General features: G+C 47.7%; 1 protein-coding gene across 1 annotated transcript in view; it reads right to left on the bottom strand.

The window, feature by feature from the left end:
- LOC308165065 (cadherin-13-like) overlaps positions 1-14914 on the bottom strand; it is a gene marked incomplete at both ends in the record, with an annotated part of 194442 nt that extends 179528 nt beyond the window's left edge. Inside the window, one exon of the mRNA XM_080539165.1 lies at positions 14839-14914. Within this exon, the coding sequence (XP_080395291.1) occupies positions 14839-14914 (76 nt within the window). The remainder of the gene's footprint in view (positions 1-14838) is intronic.
- Between the last annotated feature and the right edge of the window lie 4020 nt (positions 14915-18934).

The raw sequence follows: 18934 nt of genomic DNA, 5'->3' as shown, positions 1-18934 counted from the left end.
TGTGGGCTGCTGCGTATTTCAGAAAACAAGAAGAAAAAAAGGTTCAACCAGATATTCAGATTTGCCTCTCGGCACACCGGGGTGTAACAGAACCGGGGCGTAACAGAAGCGTGTTGTACTGAGTCGGGCGCTGTGCTGAACATTTCCCGCACTGCGTTCATCCGTCCGCCGCGTTGGAAGGGAAACTCGGATCGTTTCCATTTAAATGTTTTTGGGATTCTTGTTTTGTGGGAAACACAGAGATATTCGTGGTGTAATTGTGTTCCCCTGGGAACCACGAAGAGAATCTGCAGGATTTCCGAGCCGTGAAGCAGCTTGTGGAGAGAAGGACATAAACAGAGGCGTTCAGAGGCGATGCTAGGATGCTTCTAGATTAAAACCAGAGTGGTGTTTCCAGCACAGACCTTCAATGACACGTTTTGGGGACCCAAGAGACTGAAATTAACTATTACTACTACAGTACTACTTTAAAAAAGCAGTTAGGTTAATAGGTCTCCTTTCACAACAACAGAGAGCTGGGGGAGGTGGAATACCAGGGGAGGCTGGGGGAGGTAGAACACCAGGGGAGGCTGGGGGAGGTGGAATACCAGGGGAGGCTGGGGGAGGTAGAATACCAGGGGAGGCTGGGGGAGGTAGAACACCAGGGGAGGTAGAACACCAGGGGAGGTAGAACACCAGGGGAGGTAGAACACCAGGGGAGGTAGAATACCAAGGGAGGCTGGGGGAGGTAGAACACCAGGGGAGGTAGAACACCAGGGGAGGCTGGGGGAGGTAGAGAAACAGGGGAGGTAGAACACCAGGGGAGGTAGAACACCAGGGGAGGCTGAACACCAGGGGAGGCTGAACACCAGGGGAGGTAGAATACCAGGGGAGGCTGGGGGAGGTAGAACACCTCTGTCTGTCAATCAAAGCCTCTCTCTCCCCTCACACACACACACACACACACACACACACACACACACACACACACACACACACACACACACACTCAGGCAGGTGGATCGATAGGCTTTCAGGAAGCCAATAACACACCAATGTTCAGCCCCAATGAATCAGACACGTAACTCAGCAGATTCCCTGAGATATGTGTGTGTGTGTGTGTGTGTGTGTGTGTGTGTGTGTGTGTGTGTGTGTGTGTGTGTGTGTGTGTGTGTGTAGCAGACCAGGCAGTCATGCCAACATCTCTGCCTTAAGGAAATAGAAAACAAGAGTCAGGAAGTAAACTTGTATTCTGCTGTCTCCAACACAACACCTATTACATCTATCAAAGCCTCACACACACACACACACACACACACACACACACACACACACACACACACACACACACACACACACAGCATGGCTGGACACAGGAGGTTAGTAATATTGGCAGTTTGTACACACTCCCAGAAACACAGCTCTCTCTATTCTGCTTCAAAAGCTGCAATTAAAAACATCATGGAGCTGAACCACCACAGCAAACACGCTGTCTGAATTAAACATGTATGGTTATATGTGTGTATGTGTGTGTGTGTGTTTGTGTTTATGTTTGTGTGTGCGTGTGTGTGTGTGTGTGTGTGTGGTGTGTGTGTGTGTGTGTGTGTGTGTGTGTGTGTGTGTGTGTGTGTGTGTGTGTGTGTGTGTGTGTGTGTTCGTCAGGGTCTAGCAGATGGAGGGAGAGATTTGCATCAGAAATGTAAATGTGTGTCTCAGTAGGTTAGAGAGGGGAGGGCAGGCAGGGGAGTGGAGGGAGGAGAGACTTTTGGAGACACACACACACGCGCACACACACACACACACACACACACACAAACAGACCCTTAACAATATCAGCAACACACACAAAGGCTCACAAAACAAGATTAGCTTGCAAGCCAACTTACATTTTACATTTTCTTGTAAAACATCGTCAAACCGCAGATTAGCATAACTAGCCAGTTTGCTAACACAGCTTGTTTTGTGTCAGAATCAAAGTCAGAACATTTGGTCGGTTGCCGACTTACACCTGCCTTCACCAACTGCTGTCACAAATGTGGTATTATACTTCTAACTTGTAGATATATATATATATATATATATATATATATATATATATATGTAACAGGACATTAGGGTGCTTATGTTTGCTGCAGTATCAGAAGTAAATGTGGTAGTGTTATGTAGGTCAGGGGAGGCAGGTGGAGGTAGACATCTGGACAGGCTGGTTGTAATGCATGGATGAAACTAACCCCTGTTCATGTATAGGAAGAAGTCTAGCCCCTAGGTATTCCCTTAGCCTCAATTGATTCTCTCTCTCTCTCTCTCTCTCTCTGCCTACCTGAAGGAAATGGTAACCCCCCAAACCCCTGCCCGCTCACTCCGCTCCTCCACCTCGGCTGGCCGACTGGCCCCACCTCCTCTACACAGCAGTCGGGCTGCCCGATCACGTCTCTTCACAACACTGGCTCCCCGCTGGTGGGATGAGCTCCCCACGGCTGTCAGAACGGCAGAGTCACTACCCATCTTCCGTCGTAGACTGAAGACCCATCTCTTCAGGTTACATCTTAACTGCTCCTCCTGAGACATCTTCTGACCCTCACCACTACGTCTCCTAAAGACACCCGCTTTCCCCTCTACTGTGTCCCTAAGAACTTCTATTGCCCCCCTTTTACTGTTTCTCAGTTTCTCCAGTAATATAAAAATAAAAATAAATAAAAAAAGTTTTAGGAGAAGGCGATAATAGGGAGAAGGTTTTTCCTTCTATCAGTGGCCCCGGGCCCGAGCTAGAGTACTCTTCATGCAACGAATGGTGGACTGCTGATTCACATGCTTAGTATTCAAATGTATTGATTGTAAGTCGCTTTGGAATAAGGTGTCTGCTAAATGCCAAAAATGTAAATGTAAATGTAAATCTCTCTCTCTCTCTCTCTCATTACACAAGTGTAACAGAATAAAATGATTAGTCTTGGGATCCTGACATTGCAGCCCAAGACCTAATAAATCAAGCATATTGTAATATAAAACTGTTAGTAGTACAGGACAAAAAATAATAGGCATGTACTCTCTCCCTCTCTTTCTCTCCCTCCCTCCCTCCCTATGATGACACCCTCTGTAATTATAGTCATTCTTCAGAAAGGGTTAGGGTTGAGCCCTGATTTATAGGTAATTATAAATACACTGGAACGACAGAGACAGAAGCAGAGGTTCCTACCGCACCACAGGGGGAAGGTGATTAATGTAACACCATTCCACGTAAGACACTAGCATGGGAGCCCTACAGCTGCTTAGAGTAAAGATGGTTACCCCAGTAGAACCTCAGTAGAACCCCAGTAGAACTCCAGTAGAACCTCAGTAGAACCTCAGTAGAACCTCAGTAGAACCTCAGTAGAACCCCAGTAGAACCTCAGTAGAACCTCAGTAGAACCTCAGTAGAACCTCAGTAGAACCAGTAGAACCTCAGTAGAACCTCAGTAGAACCTCAGTAGAACCTCAGTAGAACATCAGTAGAACCTCAGTAGAACCTCAGTAGAACCCCAGTAGAACCTCAGTAGAACCTCAGTAGAACCTCAGTAGAACCAGTAGAACCTCAGTAGAGCCTCAGTAGAACCCCAGTAGAACCTCAGTAGAACCTCAGTAGAACCTCAGTAGAACCCCAGTAGAACCCCAGTAGAACCCCAGTAGAACCTCAGTAGAACCTCAGTAGAACCTCAGTAGAACCCCAGTAGAACCAGTAGAACCTCAGTAGAACCAGTAGAACCAGTAGAACCTCAGTAGAACCTCAGTAGAACCCCAGTAGAACCCCAGTAGAACCCCAGTAGAACCCCAGTAGAACCTCAGTAGAACCCCAGTAGAACCCCAGTAGAACCTCAGTAGAACCTCAGTAGAACCTCAGTAGAACCCCAGTAGAACCTCAGTAGAACCCCAGTAGAACCCCAGTAGAACCTCAGTAGAACCCCAGTAGAACCAGTAGAACCTCAGTAGAACCAGTAGAACCAGTAGAACCTCAGTAGAACCTCAGTAGAACCTCAGTAGAACCTCAGTAGAACCCCAGTAGAACCAGTAGAACCTCAGTAGAACCTCAGTAGAACATCAGTAGAACCTCAGTAGAACCCCAGTAGAACCTCAGTAGAACCAGTAGAACCTCAGTAGAACCTCAGTAGAACCCCAGTAGAACCCCAGTAGAACCTCAGTAGAACCTCAGTAGAACCCCAGTAGAACCTCAGTAGAACCCCAGTAGAACCTCAGTAGAACCTCAGTAGAACCTCAGTAGAACCTCAGTAGAACCTCAGTAGAGCTGTGTGTTACCAGTCAAGGTCAGTCAGAGTGTCTACACACACACACACACACACACTCTCTCTCTCTCTCAGAGAAGCCTTAATTTAATTATAAATACACTGGAACGACAGAGACAGAAGCAGAGGTTCCTACCGCACCACAGGGGGAAGGTGATTAATGTAACACCATTCCACGTAAGACACTAGCATGGGAGCCCTACAGCTGCTTAGAGTAAAGATGGTTACCCCAGTAGAACCTCAGTAGAACCCCAGTAGAACTCCAGTAGAACCTCAGTAGAACCTCAGTAGAACCCCAGTAGAACCTCAGTAGAACCTCAGTAGAACCCCAGTAGAACCTCAGTAGAACCTCAGTAGAACCTCAGTAGAACTCCAGTAGAACCACTAGAACCAGTAGAACCTCAGTAGAACCTCAGTAGAACCCCAGTAGAACCCCAGTAGAACCCCAGTAGAACCCCAGTAGAACCTCAGTAGAACCCCAGTAGAACCCCAGTAGAACCTCAGTAGAACCTCAGTAGAACCTCAGTAGAACCCCAGTAGAACCTCAGTAGAACCCCAGTAGAACCCCAGTAGAACCTCAGTAGAACCTCAGTAGAACCTCAGTAGAACCCCAGTAGAACCAGTAGAACCTCAGTAGAACCAGTAGAACCAGTAGAACCTCAGTAGAACCTCAGTAGAACCTCAGTAGAACCTCAGTAGAACCCCAGTAGAACCAGTAGAACCTCAGTAGAACCTCAGTAGAACATCAGTAGAACCTCAGTAGAACCCCAGTAGAACCTCAGTAGAACCAGTAGAACCTCAGTAGAACCTCAGTAGAACCCCAGTAGAACCCCAGTAGAACCTCAGTAGAACCTCAGTAGAACCCCAGTAGAACCTCAGTAGAACCCCAGTAGAACCTCAGTAGAACCTCAGTAGAACCTCAGTAGAACCTCAGTAGAACCTCAGTAGAACCTCAGTAGAGCTGTGTGTTACCAGTCAAGGACAGTCAGAGTGTCTACACACACACACACACACACACTCTCTCTCTCTCTCTCCTCTCTAATTCTCCATGATGGAGCATCTAGCTGAGGCCAACAGGTCTCACGCTGCAGTGCACTTATCAAATGAACAACTGGATGTGTCTTGAAAGGTGTGTGTGTGTGTGTGCGTGTCTATGTGTGTGTGTGTGTATGTGTGTGTGTCTGTGTCTGTGTCTGTGTGTGTGTGTGTGTGTGTGTGTGTGTGTGTGTGTGCGTGCGTGCGTCCGTGTGTGTATTTGTGTGTGTGCGTGTGTGTGCGCGCGTGTGTGTGTTGAGCAGGGAAGGGAGGGAGGACAGACTCATTCATCATGTAAAGGAGACGTCCCGATGCAGAGAAGCCTTAATGCGGGGTACACACATAAGGATTTTCGGATGTCTGAAAACAACAGAAAACGCCCGGTTATCAGATGGATCTTAACATTTTCCTATAACAGAATCCTGTGGTGTGAGGTGTGTTAAGAGTCACTTCTCTTCAATTGTGCAATCAACTCTCCTGGCAACCTGCTCGGAAAATGGGCGTGGCCGGCAATCGTAAATGTGAAATGCGTTCAATACTTCCGACCAGAAACCATAGGGTTGCCAGATTGTTTGGTGAAATTAGCGGTTTTAGACTGTGGTTAGGGTGGAAAATGTCATTCCCATCTGGCAACCCAGATGCACCAATCAGAGAGCGCCCCCACCCCTCCTCCCCCCGCTTCTTCCTTTTTTCTTTTTTGTGTGTTAGTATTCTACTTAAAACGGATCCCGCAAACTCAGTGTTATTAATTCATCTTTAAAGGGAGTAAAGGATTGAACAGAATCAGCATAGGTTTTATTTCAATAAAAGCATTTTTAAAGTAATTTTAAGGAGCACCATATTCACAGTGATGGAACCCTGCTCGCCAATCAAGAAGCGTGGGGAACGAGACTAGAGAGTTTGGAGTCTGTCGTAACGAACATCTTTATGTCTGTGGGGTGCTGAAATGGGGAAATTGGCGCACACCACACACAACACAATCAAGGCTGTTCAAATCCAAGATTTTGTTTCTTCATGTGTGGGGTCTGTCTCAGATAAGATTTCTGTTAAGATTTAGAAATTCCTTATGTGTGTACCCCGCTTTAGAAGCCTTATGCGGGGTACACACATAAGGAGTTTTTGGCCGGTTTTGGCACGATTTTTGGATGTCTGAAAACGACAGAAAACGAGAGAAAACGCCCGATTGTCAGATGGATCTTAACATTTTCCTATAACAAAATCCTGTGGTGTGAGGTGTGTTAAGAGTCAATTCTCTTCAATTGTGCAATCAACTCTCAACTCTCAACCTGCTCGGAAAATGGGCGTGGGGAACGACAGATTCCGGACTCTCTAGTCTCGTTCCCCAAGCCAGAAATCTCGCGTGAACCCATCCTTTTAATATTGCCTTTAAATTACAAAATAATTAAATTAAGATTATATAATGCTTAAAGCACTTTGAGCCGCAACGTTTGCAGGAAAAGCGCTATACAAATAAAGTTATTATTATCTAACGTAGTACCCTGACTGACCTGTACGAGACAACCATGTGCGACAGGGCAAATAAAGTGCAGAAAAACGAAAAGAAGAAGTCAGCTCGCTTCTTGATTGGCGAGCAGGGTTGCCAGATGGGAATGACATTTTCCACCCTAACCACAGTCTAAAACCGCTAATTCCACCAAACAATCTGGCAACCCTCTGATTTCTGGTCGGAAGTATTGAACGCATTTCACATTTACGATTGCCGGCCACGCCCATTTTCCGAGCAGGTTGCCAGGAGAGTTGATTGCACAATTGAAGAGAAGTGACTCTTAACACACCTCACACCCCAGGATTTTGTTATAGGAAAATGTTAAGATCCATCTGATAACCGGGCGTTTTCTGTTGTTTTCAGACATCCGAAAATCGCTGAAATCGCAGAAAATCCTTATGTGTGTACCCCGCTTTAAGAAGCCTTAAGAAGCCTTAAGAAGCAACAATAAAACACACGAGAGACCTGTTCCATTTATCACCTCAACCTCAGCCAGATCACAACCAAACACTAAACTACATCACTTTAAACTCTTTAAACTACATCACTTTAAACTCTTTAAACTACATCACGTTATACTCTTTAAACTACATCACTTAATACTCTTCAAACTACAACCCTTTAAACACTTTAAACTACATCACTTTAAACACTTTAAACTACATCACTTTAAACTCTTTAAACTACATCACTTTAAACTCTTTAAACTACATCACTTTAAACTACATCACTTTATACTCTTTAAACTACATCACTTTATACTCTTTAAACTACATCACTTTATACTCTTTAAACTACATCACTTTAAACTACATCACTTAATACTATTTAAACTACATCACTTAATACTCTTTAAACTACAACCCTTTAAACACTTTAAACTACATCACTTTAAACTCTTTAAACTACATCACTTTAAACTCTTTAAACTACATCACTTTAAACACTCTAAACTACATCACTTTAAACTCTTTAAACTACATCACTTTAAACTCTTTAAACTACATCACTTTAAACTCTTTAAACTGGCCATGATGGAGTCAGCCTGGGAGAGGTTTGTTTGGGCGTGAACACAGCAACACTCTGTTCTGGAGGAAACCAACCAGAGCGAGTCTGTCTAGAGACACGGAGCGACTCGTCTGCAGTGAGAAACACGTTACCCACAAACCAACACAACTAGACTGCTGTATCCTGCACTGTCCAAACCTCAACACACAACCAACATCTGATGGTCGAACACGCGACAGAACAAGAACATAAAACACTGAGAATAGATGACGGGTCAAACGTAAGACAAACATTTATTCACAATGATTATTTCTAACAGTCATGGACATGATCGATCAAACTCATATGAGTGGTCACTTGACCAACTCACACAGCGTGATATCTGACTCCAAAAGACATTTCATGATTAATAATGATTGACAATGCTTTGCTCATCCCTGTGTGACAATCCATCGTATCGGATCCTAGATTAAGAATACCCAGAATGCTTCACACCATTTTCACCATGCCAGGTTAGTTCACTTTGTTTTTATTCATTTATCTTCACTGTCTTTGCTGTTCTCATGTATTGTATGCATTGTTGACTCTGAGTATTTCTGTTCATATGTTTTTTGGCTCTAGGCCAGATCATCATTGAAAATTAGAATTTGTTCTCAACTGATTTTATCTGGTTAAATAAAGGTCAAATGCCCTCACGTTGAGATAAATCGCCTAGAGAGGAGTTCATGCTCATAGCTGACAGAAGAGCTTGATGGTGAACTCTGAGAAAACCTCGTCACGATTACGTCATTTTGTTTCAACAGAAAATGAGAACAGAGAATCAACTAAAGTTGACACAGGAGTTGGGGGTTAAGTGCCTTGCTCAAGGGCACAACGGCACTGGCAGGCAGCTTAGATATGATGCCAGCAGCCCTGCAGTCACCAGCTCACACCCGGCTCCCTCCTGAGGGGGGATCAGGGGGATCAGACCTGAGACACATCGACTGTTGGCCGGTCTCTCTAACCTCTACGCTACCTGCTGCCCCACAATGTGTTTGTGTCTCTGTGTGTGTGTGTGTGTGTGTGTGTGTGTGTGTGTGTGTGTGTGTGTGTGTGTGTGTGGGCGTCACAGAGTGTGTGGACCTTATATGCTAATTCCTCCTCTGGCAGTGGAAGCCTGGGTATTGGCATGCAGGGTGTTTTGGTGCGGGCTACATTTCATCTCAGCGAGGGGGGAGGGAGGGAGGGAGGAGGGAGGGAGGGATGGAGGGAGGGAGGAGGGAGGAAGGGAGGAAGGGGGAGGGGGGGGCTGACAGTGAGGCGGTGGGTGAGTTAGAACCACTGTGCTCTGTGAGATTACAGGATCAATTTCATTGGGCAGTTTCATAAATTCAGCTCCGGTCTTATTTTATTCATTAGCAAAACAGAACAGAAGAGGAATTCATATCAGCCCTTACTGCTCTACTGAGACGACCTCTCTCCCTCTCCCTCTCCCCCTCTCTCCCTCTCCCTCTCTCCTTCTCTCTTTCTCTCTCTCCTCTCCACTACATTCCATTATGCCCTGTTTCAATCCTATTATCTGTTTCTATCCTATTATCTTTTTCCATTTCAAAACTGAATTATTCTTCATGTATGAGTCGTCGTTCCTTGCTGATGAAGCAGAGCATGCTGGGAGGTTAACTATGCCTTGAACATATTCACCTCATGTAGCACTTTGTGCTAAGCCAGTTATGGAGGTTTCTGCCACAGAACTCTGACTACGTCTAACTGGAGCAGACAGCCACACACAGCCTCACACAGACAGCCTCACAGAGCCTCACAGAAGCCTCACACAGACAGCCTCACAGAGCCTCACACAGACAGCCTCACACAGACAGCCTCACACAGACAGCCTCACGCTGGTGGCCTTCAGTGCGCTACAGAGAGTCGTGAGAACGGCCCAGAAGATCACCGGCGCCCCCCTCCCCTCTCTGGAAGAGCTGTACAACACACGCTGCCTCAGGAAGGCCTCCAAGATCTCCAGAGACCCATCCCACCCTGGGTACGAACACTTTGCTCGGCTGCCCTCGAACAGGCGGTACAGGACCATGCTCGCAAGGACAAACAGACTGAAGCTCAGCTTCTACCCCAGGGCCATCCAGGCCCTGAACACAGCAAAGACCTAGGTTCTGGGCCCTGGACAGTCTGGACCAGTGGAGGCTCCTCCATAGAGGTGGAGGAGGCCTGGCCTCCCCAATAATTTGAGAGAAGAGAGAGAGATTTAAAAAAGCAATAATTATATTTTTTATCAGACACACAACATACAATTCAGAACAATACTTCATCCATTTCTAATATTTATCCTGCAGAACAGCACTCATACACGCGTGTGGTGGAAAAAGGTACTACACGGAGGCCAGGCCTCCTGTCGGAAAGTGGTTTCTCATAGAAGTCAATGTAATGCAATTTTTTTCATGGCAATATGTGATTGGCCAAATCACTGAAAATGGGTGGGCACAGGAGGCCTGGCCTCCGTGTAGTACCTTTTTCCGCCACACGCGTATGAGTGCTGTTCTGCAGGATAAATATTAGAAATGGATTAAGTATTGTTCTGAATTGTATGTTGTGTGTCTGATTGACATAGTGTTTGAGTGCTTTTGACATGTCATTGATTGTATGTAGTATGTTGTGGTGAATGTTGTGAGCCTGAGCAGAAGGGACAATAGCTGCTGCAGGCGGACCAGAGATTCATGCCAATTGTTTTGTTTATTTGATGACCCATTGTGCAGGCAATAAAAGCTGCTTCATCCACCATCCTGAGAGTGTCCCAATCCCTTCAGTATCGCCAAACACAAATTAATAATTTTTAACAAAGACAGATAAGAAGAACAGGGAACATTCCATCGCGAGTGAATCGAGCAAGCGGAAAAAAAATTGGTCTCCTCAATTCTGGAAGTCACCAGCCTCCACTGGTCTGGACGGATTGATGGCAGCTGCTGGATTGAAAATCAGGTGTAGTGCTGAGGCACAAATGTGTACATTTCAAGCCTGCAAACTGCGACACTTTAAATGAATGTGCAATAACACTATGTGCAATATGACAACCCTAGGGTACATAAGGTTGCAGAGAATAGGAAATGTTAGAATAGTTAGAATAGGTATAGCATAGCATAGAGTACAGCACAGTATAGTATAGTGGATAGTGTACATAGCCTTTATTTATGTAAACCAGCTCCTTTCCCTTCTTTTTTTCTTTTTCTTTCCTAGCACCAGGGGAGCCCCCCCCCCTCCCAAATGTCGTTGTTTGGGACCTGTACTATATCAATGACAATAAAGACCATTCATTCATCATTCATTCATTCATTCATTCATTCATCACACAGACAGCCTCACAGAGCCTCACAGACAGCCTCACACAGACAGCCTCACACAGACAGCCTCACAGAGCCTCACAGACAGCCTCACACAGACAGCCTCACAGAGCCTCACACAGACAGCCTCACAGAGCCTCACAGACAGCCTCGCAGCATAGCTAACTGATATCCTGTAACCTCTCATAAGAACCTATACATTGTACTTGTGTGTACCTGTGTGTACCTGTGTCTTGTGTGTACCTGTGTCTTGTGTATACCTGTGTGTATCTGTGTCTTGTGTGTACCTGTGTGTACCTGTGTCTTGTGTGTACCTGTGTGTATCTGTGTCTTGTGTGTACCTGTGTGTATCTGTGTTTTGTGTGTACCTGTGTGTATCTGTGTATATCTGTGTCTTGTGTGTACCTGTGTGTATCTGTGTCTTGTGTGTACCTGTGTCTTGTGTGTACCTAAACATTAGACGTAATAAAATCAATTGTGGTTGTGATTCTGCTGTGCTAACATAAGGGGAGGCAGGGGAGTCCTACAATGAGCCGGGCCTCATGTCTCCCTCCGCCAGCCTCCCCTGGCTCAGAGGACTACAACCTCACGTACTGGTGAGATAATGGCTTGGCTCTCTCAGAATGTTTAATTTATATTTCAAGGACCGGTGTGGGTTTCCTCCATGTCCAGCCACGGTGGAAGAGAATGTTGTATTTATTTGTATTCATTTAATTTCATTCAACCTTTATTTCTACAGGTGAAACACACAGAGACTAAGTCCTCTTCCCAGGAGAATTCTGTCCACAATATTTACACAATAACAACATCACACATAAAAAGAAAATACAACACAGTTCAATACAGAAATCAATAAATCATAAAAACCGACACTATATTAGGAGAAACAATCTCATCCTTCACCAAGGAGGTCCTCGATTAACACCCTGGATTTCCTGAGCGGCACCAGAACATCCAACGGACGTTGTTGTTTCTGTTGGTTGTTCCAGCAGCTAGGTGCACCATAACCATGGTAACGCATGTCTGTCTTCCAATGCAGGATATATACAACCAATGGGGTGTCAGCAAAGCCTGGAGGATCATCAAAGATCCCAGCGACCCCCCAACCACAGTCTGTTAGACCCCAGCCACCCCAACCACAGTCTGTTAGACCCCAGCCACCCCAACCACAGCCTGTTAGACCCCAGCCACCCCAACCACAGTCTGTTAGACCCCAGCCACCCCAACCACAGTCTGTTAGATCCCAGCCACCTCAACCACAGTCTGTTAGACCCCAGCCACCTCAACCACAGCCTGTTAGACCCCAGCCACCCCAACCACAGTCTGTTAGACCCCAGCCACCTCAACCACAGCCTGTTAGACCCCAGCCACCTCAACCACAGTCTGTTAGACCCCAGCCCCCCCAACCACAGTCTGTTAGACCCCAGCCCCCCCAACCACAGTCTGTTAGACCCCAGCCACCCCAACCACAGTCTGTTAGACCCCAGCCACCCCAACCACAGCCTGTTAGACCCCAGCCCCCCCAAACCACAGTCTGTTAGACCCCAGCCACCCCAACCACAGTCTGTTAGACCCCAGCCACCCCAACCACAGCCTGTTAGACCCCAGCCACCCCAACCACAGCCTGTTAGACCCCAGCCACCCCAACCACAGCCTGTTAGATCCCAGCCACCCCAACCACAGTCTGTTAGACCCCAGCCACCCCAACCACAGTCTGTTAGACCCCAGCCACCCCAACCACAGTCTGTTAGACCCCAGCCACCCCAACCACAGTCTGTTAGACCCCAGCCACCCCAACCACAGCCTGTTAGACCCCAGCCCCCCCAACCACAGCCTGTTAGACCCCAGCCCCCCCAACCACAGTCTGTTAGAACCCAGCCACCCCAACCACAGCCTGTTAGAACCCAGCCACCCCAACCACAGTCTGTTAGACCCCAGCCCCCCCAACCACAGCCTGTTAGACCCCAGCCCCCCCAACCACAGTCTGTTAGAACCCAGCCACCCCAACCACAGCCTGTTAGACCCCAGCCACCCCAACCACAGTCTGTTAGACCCCAGCCACCCCAACCACAGCCTGTTAGACCCCAGCCCCCCCAACCACAGCCTGTTAGACCCCAGCCCCCCCAACCACAGCCTGTTAGACCCCAGCCACCCCAACCACAGCCTGTTAGACCCCAGCCACCCCAACCACAGTCTGTTTGAACTGATGCCATCCAAAAGATGAAGCCTCTTCCGGAGCCTCAAGGCCAAAACTCAGAGAATAACCAACAGCTACTTCCCCCAGGCGATCAGGCTCATGAACAAGCCTACTGTAGACAACTGACTATCATCCCCAGGCACACCCCAAGCATACGGACTACCTTAACCTCAGCTCACAGCCAATTTACTACTGAATTACTACTTTATTTTATTACAGGTTGTACTGCTAATTGTATCCTGTCATATTTGTCACTTATGTCCTGTACTATTGTCACTTTTCTATCTTCAATTATGTCAATGTGTTGTTGTCTGCAAATTGTCTGGATCCTGCTAATTGTATCCTGTCATATTTGTGACTTATGGTGATGTACTACTGTCACTCTTTTTATCTTTAATTATTAATGTCTTATGCTGCAATGTCAGCGACAGAAGCCTAAGTGTGTGTGTGTGTGTATGTGTGTGTGTGTGTGTGTGTGTGTGTGTGTGTGTGTGTGTGTCCACAGAGAGCCAGTAAAGCAGAACTAGGCTTCTGCATCGCTGCTTCACCAGATGGCTTAATGCCTCAGTGGCTCAGCCAATCAGATGGCTTGATGCCTCAGTGGCTCAGCCAATCAGATGGCTTGATGCCTCAGTGGCTCAGCCAATCAGATGGCTTAATGCCTCAGTGGCTCAGCCAATCAGATGGCTTGATGCCTCACTGGCTCAGCCAATCAGATGGCTTAATGCCTCAGTGGCTCAGCCAATCAGATGGCTTGATGCCTCACTGGCTCAGCCAATCAGATGGCTTAATGCCTCAGTGGCTCAGCCAATCAGATCCAATAACACAGAAAAAGATTGAACGAGAAAAAAGGTTAAGGAAGGAATTGTCATTTTGTGATACAGAGTCCATCAAATATGTATTTGTCTGTCGGGAAAAGCTCTTTGTGTCTTTCTCTCTCTCTCTGCATGGAGCAACTTCAGAAGTCTGGTTTATTTTGTTCCATATTAAGATTCTTCTAGACACTTTTGAACTTTGACCTTTTAGTTGTGACAGAAATGCGAAGCCGTGGCTTCATGTCAGTACACACGTGTCCCTACAGAGGCTGGTGACATGTTAATGACACGCCCGCCCACCTACACACCCACATACCCACACACCCACTCACACTCACACTCACACACTCACACACTCACACACACACACACACACACTCACACACTCACACACTCAAACACACACACACACACACACACTCAAACACACACACGCACACACACACACACACACACACTCACACACACTCACACACACTCACACACACTCACACACACACACACACAACCTCCCACCCACCCATACACAGTGTATTTCCAGCTTTATAATGGCTTGTCTCTGCTATGAAGGAAACCGTTTTCCCGCTCTGAAGCCTGTTGACTGCCTGTCAGTCTCTATGGAGCTAGCGTAGCGCAGCGCTAGCAGTAATAGTCTGGCTCCCAGAGGAGCAGAACGCTAGCTAGCAGACATCACTGGGGATCCCAGAGGAACAGCAGGAGATGAGCTGCCAGACATCGCTGTAGATCCCAGAGGGACAGCTAGCAGACATCGCTGTAGATCCCAGAGGAGTAGCAGGAGATGAGCTGCCAGACATCACTGTAGATCCCAGAGGAGTCGGGGGGGAAGATGTGACAGTGATGAGTTGGAGAACAGAGCGTCTGTTTAAGAGAGTTTGCTATAACAAGCCTCCGCGTAGACACAGACACACACACACACACACACATACACCCACGCAGACACACACCCACGCAGACACACTCACACTCACACTCACACACAGTATGCCAGAGACTCAGCTGAACTTGTTGTCTCCATGGCTACGACCTCGGCGATGACCTCTGTGACTCCCCTCTCTACTCCATTTCTGTGGTTTGATTCTAACCGACTGAGATCAAACAGAGGGCTGTAGAACGCAGGGTCAGGGGGCATCCAACTGTTCACGTACTCGCTGTGAGGAGGTTCTGGAAATTCAAGTCACGAATCCACAAAAAATTAAAAATAATGAGCCTTTTCTCTTCTGAGGGAATAGACACTTCACTTGACCCTCGACCCCCTGTAACCGTGGTAACAAGATGGTGGGCCACATGCCGATTTGCAAATTACGAACTGATCTGAGATCTGAGAGCTGGACATCAGGTGGCAGTTTAAAGGGGCAATCTGGGATTGAAGCAACAACAAAGCTGTGTCCCTGACACTCTTTAGGGTGAACAGCTGAGGGAGGTCAGAAAACAAGCTCATACTGTATGTTGAGTTCTAAAAGGGGTTAGACAGTCGAACTTAAGTCATGAGGCATTTCCGCTATGTTATATTCTCCTAGAGCCAACTACTACACTGTTCAATTGAGCTCATAGGACTTGATTTTACAATCCCTTATGATAAACGGCAATTCACTGAGATGTCCCTGTGATTCGTAATTGTAAATCACTTTGGATTAAAAGTACCTCTTAAAGGATTAAAAGCACCTGCTAAATGGCAAATTCTAATTCTACGAAGCCTCTGCATCCGACCTCCACTGGGAGCACCTGTGTCCTCCATCCCCGTTGTGCTGCCTCAGCTGCTCTGTCCTTCAGAGTATATATGAGTACAGCTGCTCTGTCCTTCAGAGTATATATGAGTACAGCTGCTCTGTCCTTCAGAGTATATATGAGTACAGCTGCTCTGTCCTTCAGAGTGTATATGAGTACAGCTGCTCTGTCCTTCAGAGTATATATGAGTACAGCTGCTCTGTCCTTTAGAGTATATATGAGTACAGCTGCTCTGTCCTTCAGAGTATATATGAGTACCTCAGCTGCTACGTCCTTCAGAGTATATATGAGTACATCCGCTGCTCTGTCCTTCAGTGTGTATATGAGTACAGCTGCTCTGTCCTTCAGAGTGTATATGAGTACAGCTGCTCTGTCCTTCAGAGTATATATGAGTACAGCTGCTCTGTCCTTCAGAGTATATATGAGTACAGCTGCTCTGTCCTTCAGAGTATATATGAGTACAGCTGCTCTGTCCTTCAGAGTATATATGAGTACAGCTGCTCTGTCCTTCAGAGTATATATGAGTACATCCGCTGCTCTGTCCTTCAGAGTATATATGAGTACAGCTGCTCTGTCCTTTAGAGTATATATGAGTACAGCTGCTCTGTCCTTCAGAGTGTATATGAGTACAGCTGCTCTGTCCTTCAGAGTGTATATGAGTACAGCTGCTCTGTCCTTCAGAGTATATATGAGTACAGCTGCTCTGTCCTTCAGAGTATATATGAGTACAGCTGCTCTGTCCTTCAGAGTATATATGAGTACAGCTGCTCTGTCCTTCAGAGTATATATGAGTACAGCTGCTCTGTCCTTCAGAGTATATATGAGTACAGCTGCTCTGTCCTTCAGAGTATATATGAGTACAGCTGCTCTGTCCTTCAGAGTGTATATGAGTACAGCTGCTCTGTCCTTCAGAGTATATATGAGTACAGCTGCTCTGTCCTTCAGAGTATATATGAGTACAGCTGCTCTGTCCTTCAGAGTGTATATGAGTACAGCTGCTCTGTCTTTCAGAGTATATATGAGTACCTCAGCTGCTATGTCCTTCAGAGTATATATGAGTACCTCAGCTTTTTCACCTTCCAAAGCTTCATCCACTGCAGCCTCCCATGGCACAGTCAGCTCCACTGAACCGACTACGAACTGGTGTCGGTCGCTTTAAAACATCAATGAAGGCGTGGGGCCAGGCGGACAGTGCGGCATGTGAGTGCGGCGACCCTGAGCAGACCGCCGACCATATAATCACCACCTGCCCCTTATATAGACCACCCTCGGAAGCCAGCCTCCTCGACTTAGAACCAGAGATGCGGGCATGGCTACACGACACCGAGTTGGACCCAGTCTGACGTTACACGAAAGAAGAAGCTCCACGATAGACAGGTGCGTCTGTGAGGTCGACCACACAATCAGGTCTGGTCTGAGATTGGTTGGGATGATCTCACGTGGACAGCAGAGCTTCTGGTCTAGGTCAACTCACATTTTCCAGTCCCGGGTTTTTGTCCAGAAGATCTGATTCCCTTTTATCTTCAGATGGATTCTTTGGGAAGTGTCCTGCTGGTACAAAGGCGATGGTGTTTGACCAGCCGGGTGTTGGTGGGGGGACGGCGCTGGTGGTTCTCCTTCCTTCTGGGATGATCGCCAGTTGTCAGAGGACCTGGTTGTGCCTCCAGGTAGAGCGGCCTTGGGACAGACCTGGTTGTGCCTCCAGGTAGAGCGGCCTTGGGACAGACCTGTTGTGCAGCCAGCGAGGATGTGCCTTAGGGTCACTGGAGTTTGGCAGAGAGGACATGATGGATCATCTCCAGACCACTGGTTTAGGATCTTGGGAGTAGGAAGTACGTCATAGGTGGCTCTGATAAATCTGAGTCTCTAAGTCTCCTTCCATATCCCAAACATCCCTCCAGGTGAGTTCTGGATGCTCAAGGTTTTCCCATCTTGTCCCCTGGCCCTGCTTGGCCTGTGATTCCACCTCCTGCTTGGCCTGCGACTCCGCCTCCTGCTTGGCCTGTGACTCCGCCTCCTGCTTGGCCTGTGACTCCGCCTCCTGCTTGGCCTGTGACTCCGCCTCCTGCTTGGCCTGTGACTCCGCCTCCTGCTTGGCCTGCGACTCCGCCTCCTGCTTGGCCTGTGACTCCGCCTCCTGCTTGGCCTGTGACTCCGCCTCCTGCTTGGCCTGTGACTCCGCCTCCTGCTTGGCCTGCGACTCCGCCTCCTGCTTGGCCTGTGACTCCGCCTCCTGCTTGGCCTGTGACTCCGCCTCCTGCTTGGCCTGTGACTCCGCCTCCTGCTTGGCCTGTGACTCCGCCTCCTGCTTGGCCTGCGACTCCGCCTCCTGCTTGGCCTGTGACTCCGCCTCCTGCTTGGCCTGTGACTCCGCCTCCTGCTTGGCCTGTGACTCCGCCTCCTGCTTGGCCTGTGACTCCGCCTCCTGCTTGGCCTGTGACTCCGCCTCCAGCTTGGCCTGTGACTCCGCCTCCTGCTTGGCCTGTGACTCCGCCTCCTGCTTGGCCTGTGACTCCGCCTCCTGCTTGGCCTGTGACTCCGCCTTCTCGCATCGCTCTGCCTCCTCTTGCCACCAGACCTCGGCCACCACCAGCTTTCTCCTCTGGGCGGATGTTGCTTTGTTCCATGTAGGACGAGCTGTCACCTCTCCCATCATGTACCTGACCTACGATGTCTGCATGCCTGAGAACAGATGTTGCTTGCTGTCTATAGCATTCATTTAAAGGTCCAAAAATGTATGTACCAATCGCAGAGAGTAAGTCCTATTGTGCAACAACAACAGAGACATGTATGAGTCAGGTTGGCAGAGTCCTTGTGCTGCATGAAGTGTGTCGCTTCAGAATCTCTCCCTCCCTCCACCTCTACCTCTCTATTCATCTACCTCTCTAACTCTACCTCTTCACCTCTCCATCTCTGTCTCTCAACCTCTCTAGCTATGCATCGCTCTCTCTCTCTCTCTCTCTGCCTTACCAACTCTCCCTCTCTACCTCTCTTTCTCTCCAACTCTCTCCCTGTTTCTCTCTCCACATGTCCGAATCGTCCTC

The sequence above is a fragment of the Nansenia antarctica genome, assembly GCF_963989245.1.
Source record: "Nansenia antarctica genome assembly, chromosome: 9".
NCBI classification, from domain to species: Eukaryota; Metazoa; Chordata; class Actinopteri; order Argentiniformes; family Microstomatidae; genus Nansenia; species Nansenia antarctica.
This window is presented reverse-complemented; position numbering and strand designations above follow the sequence as displayed.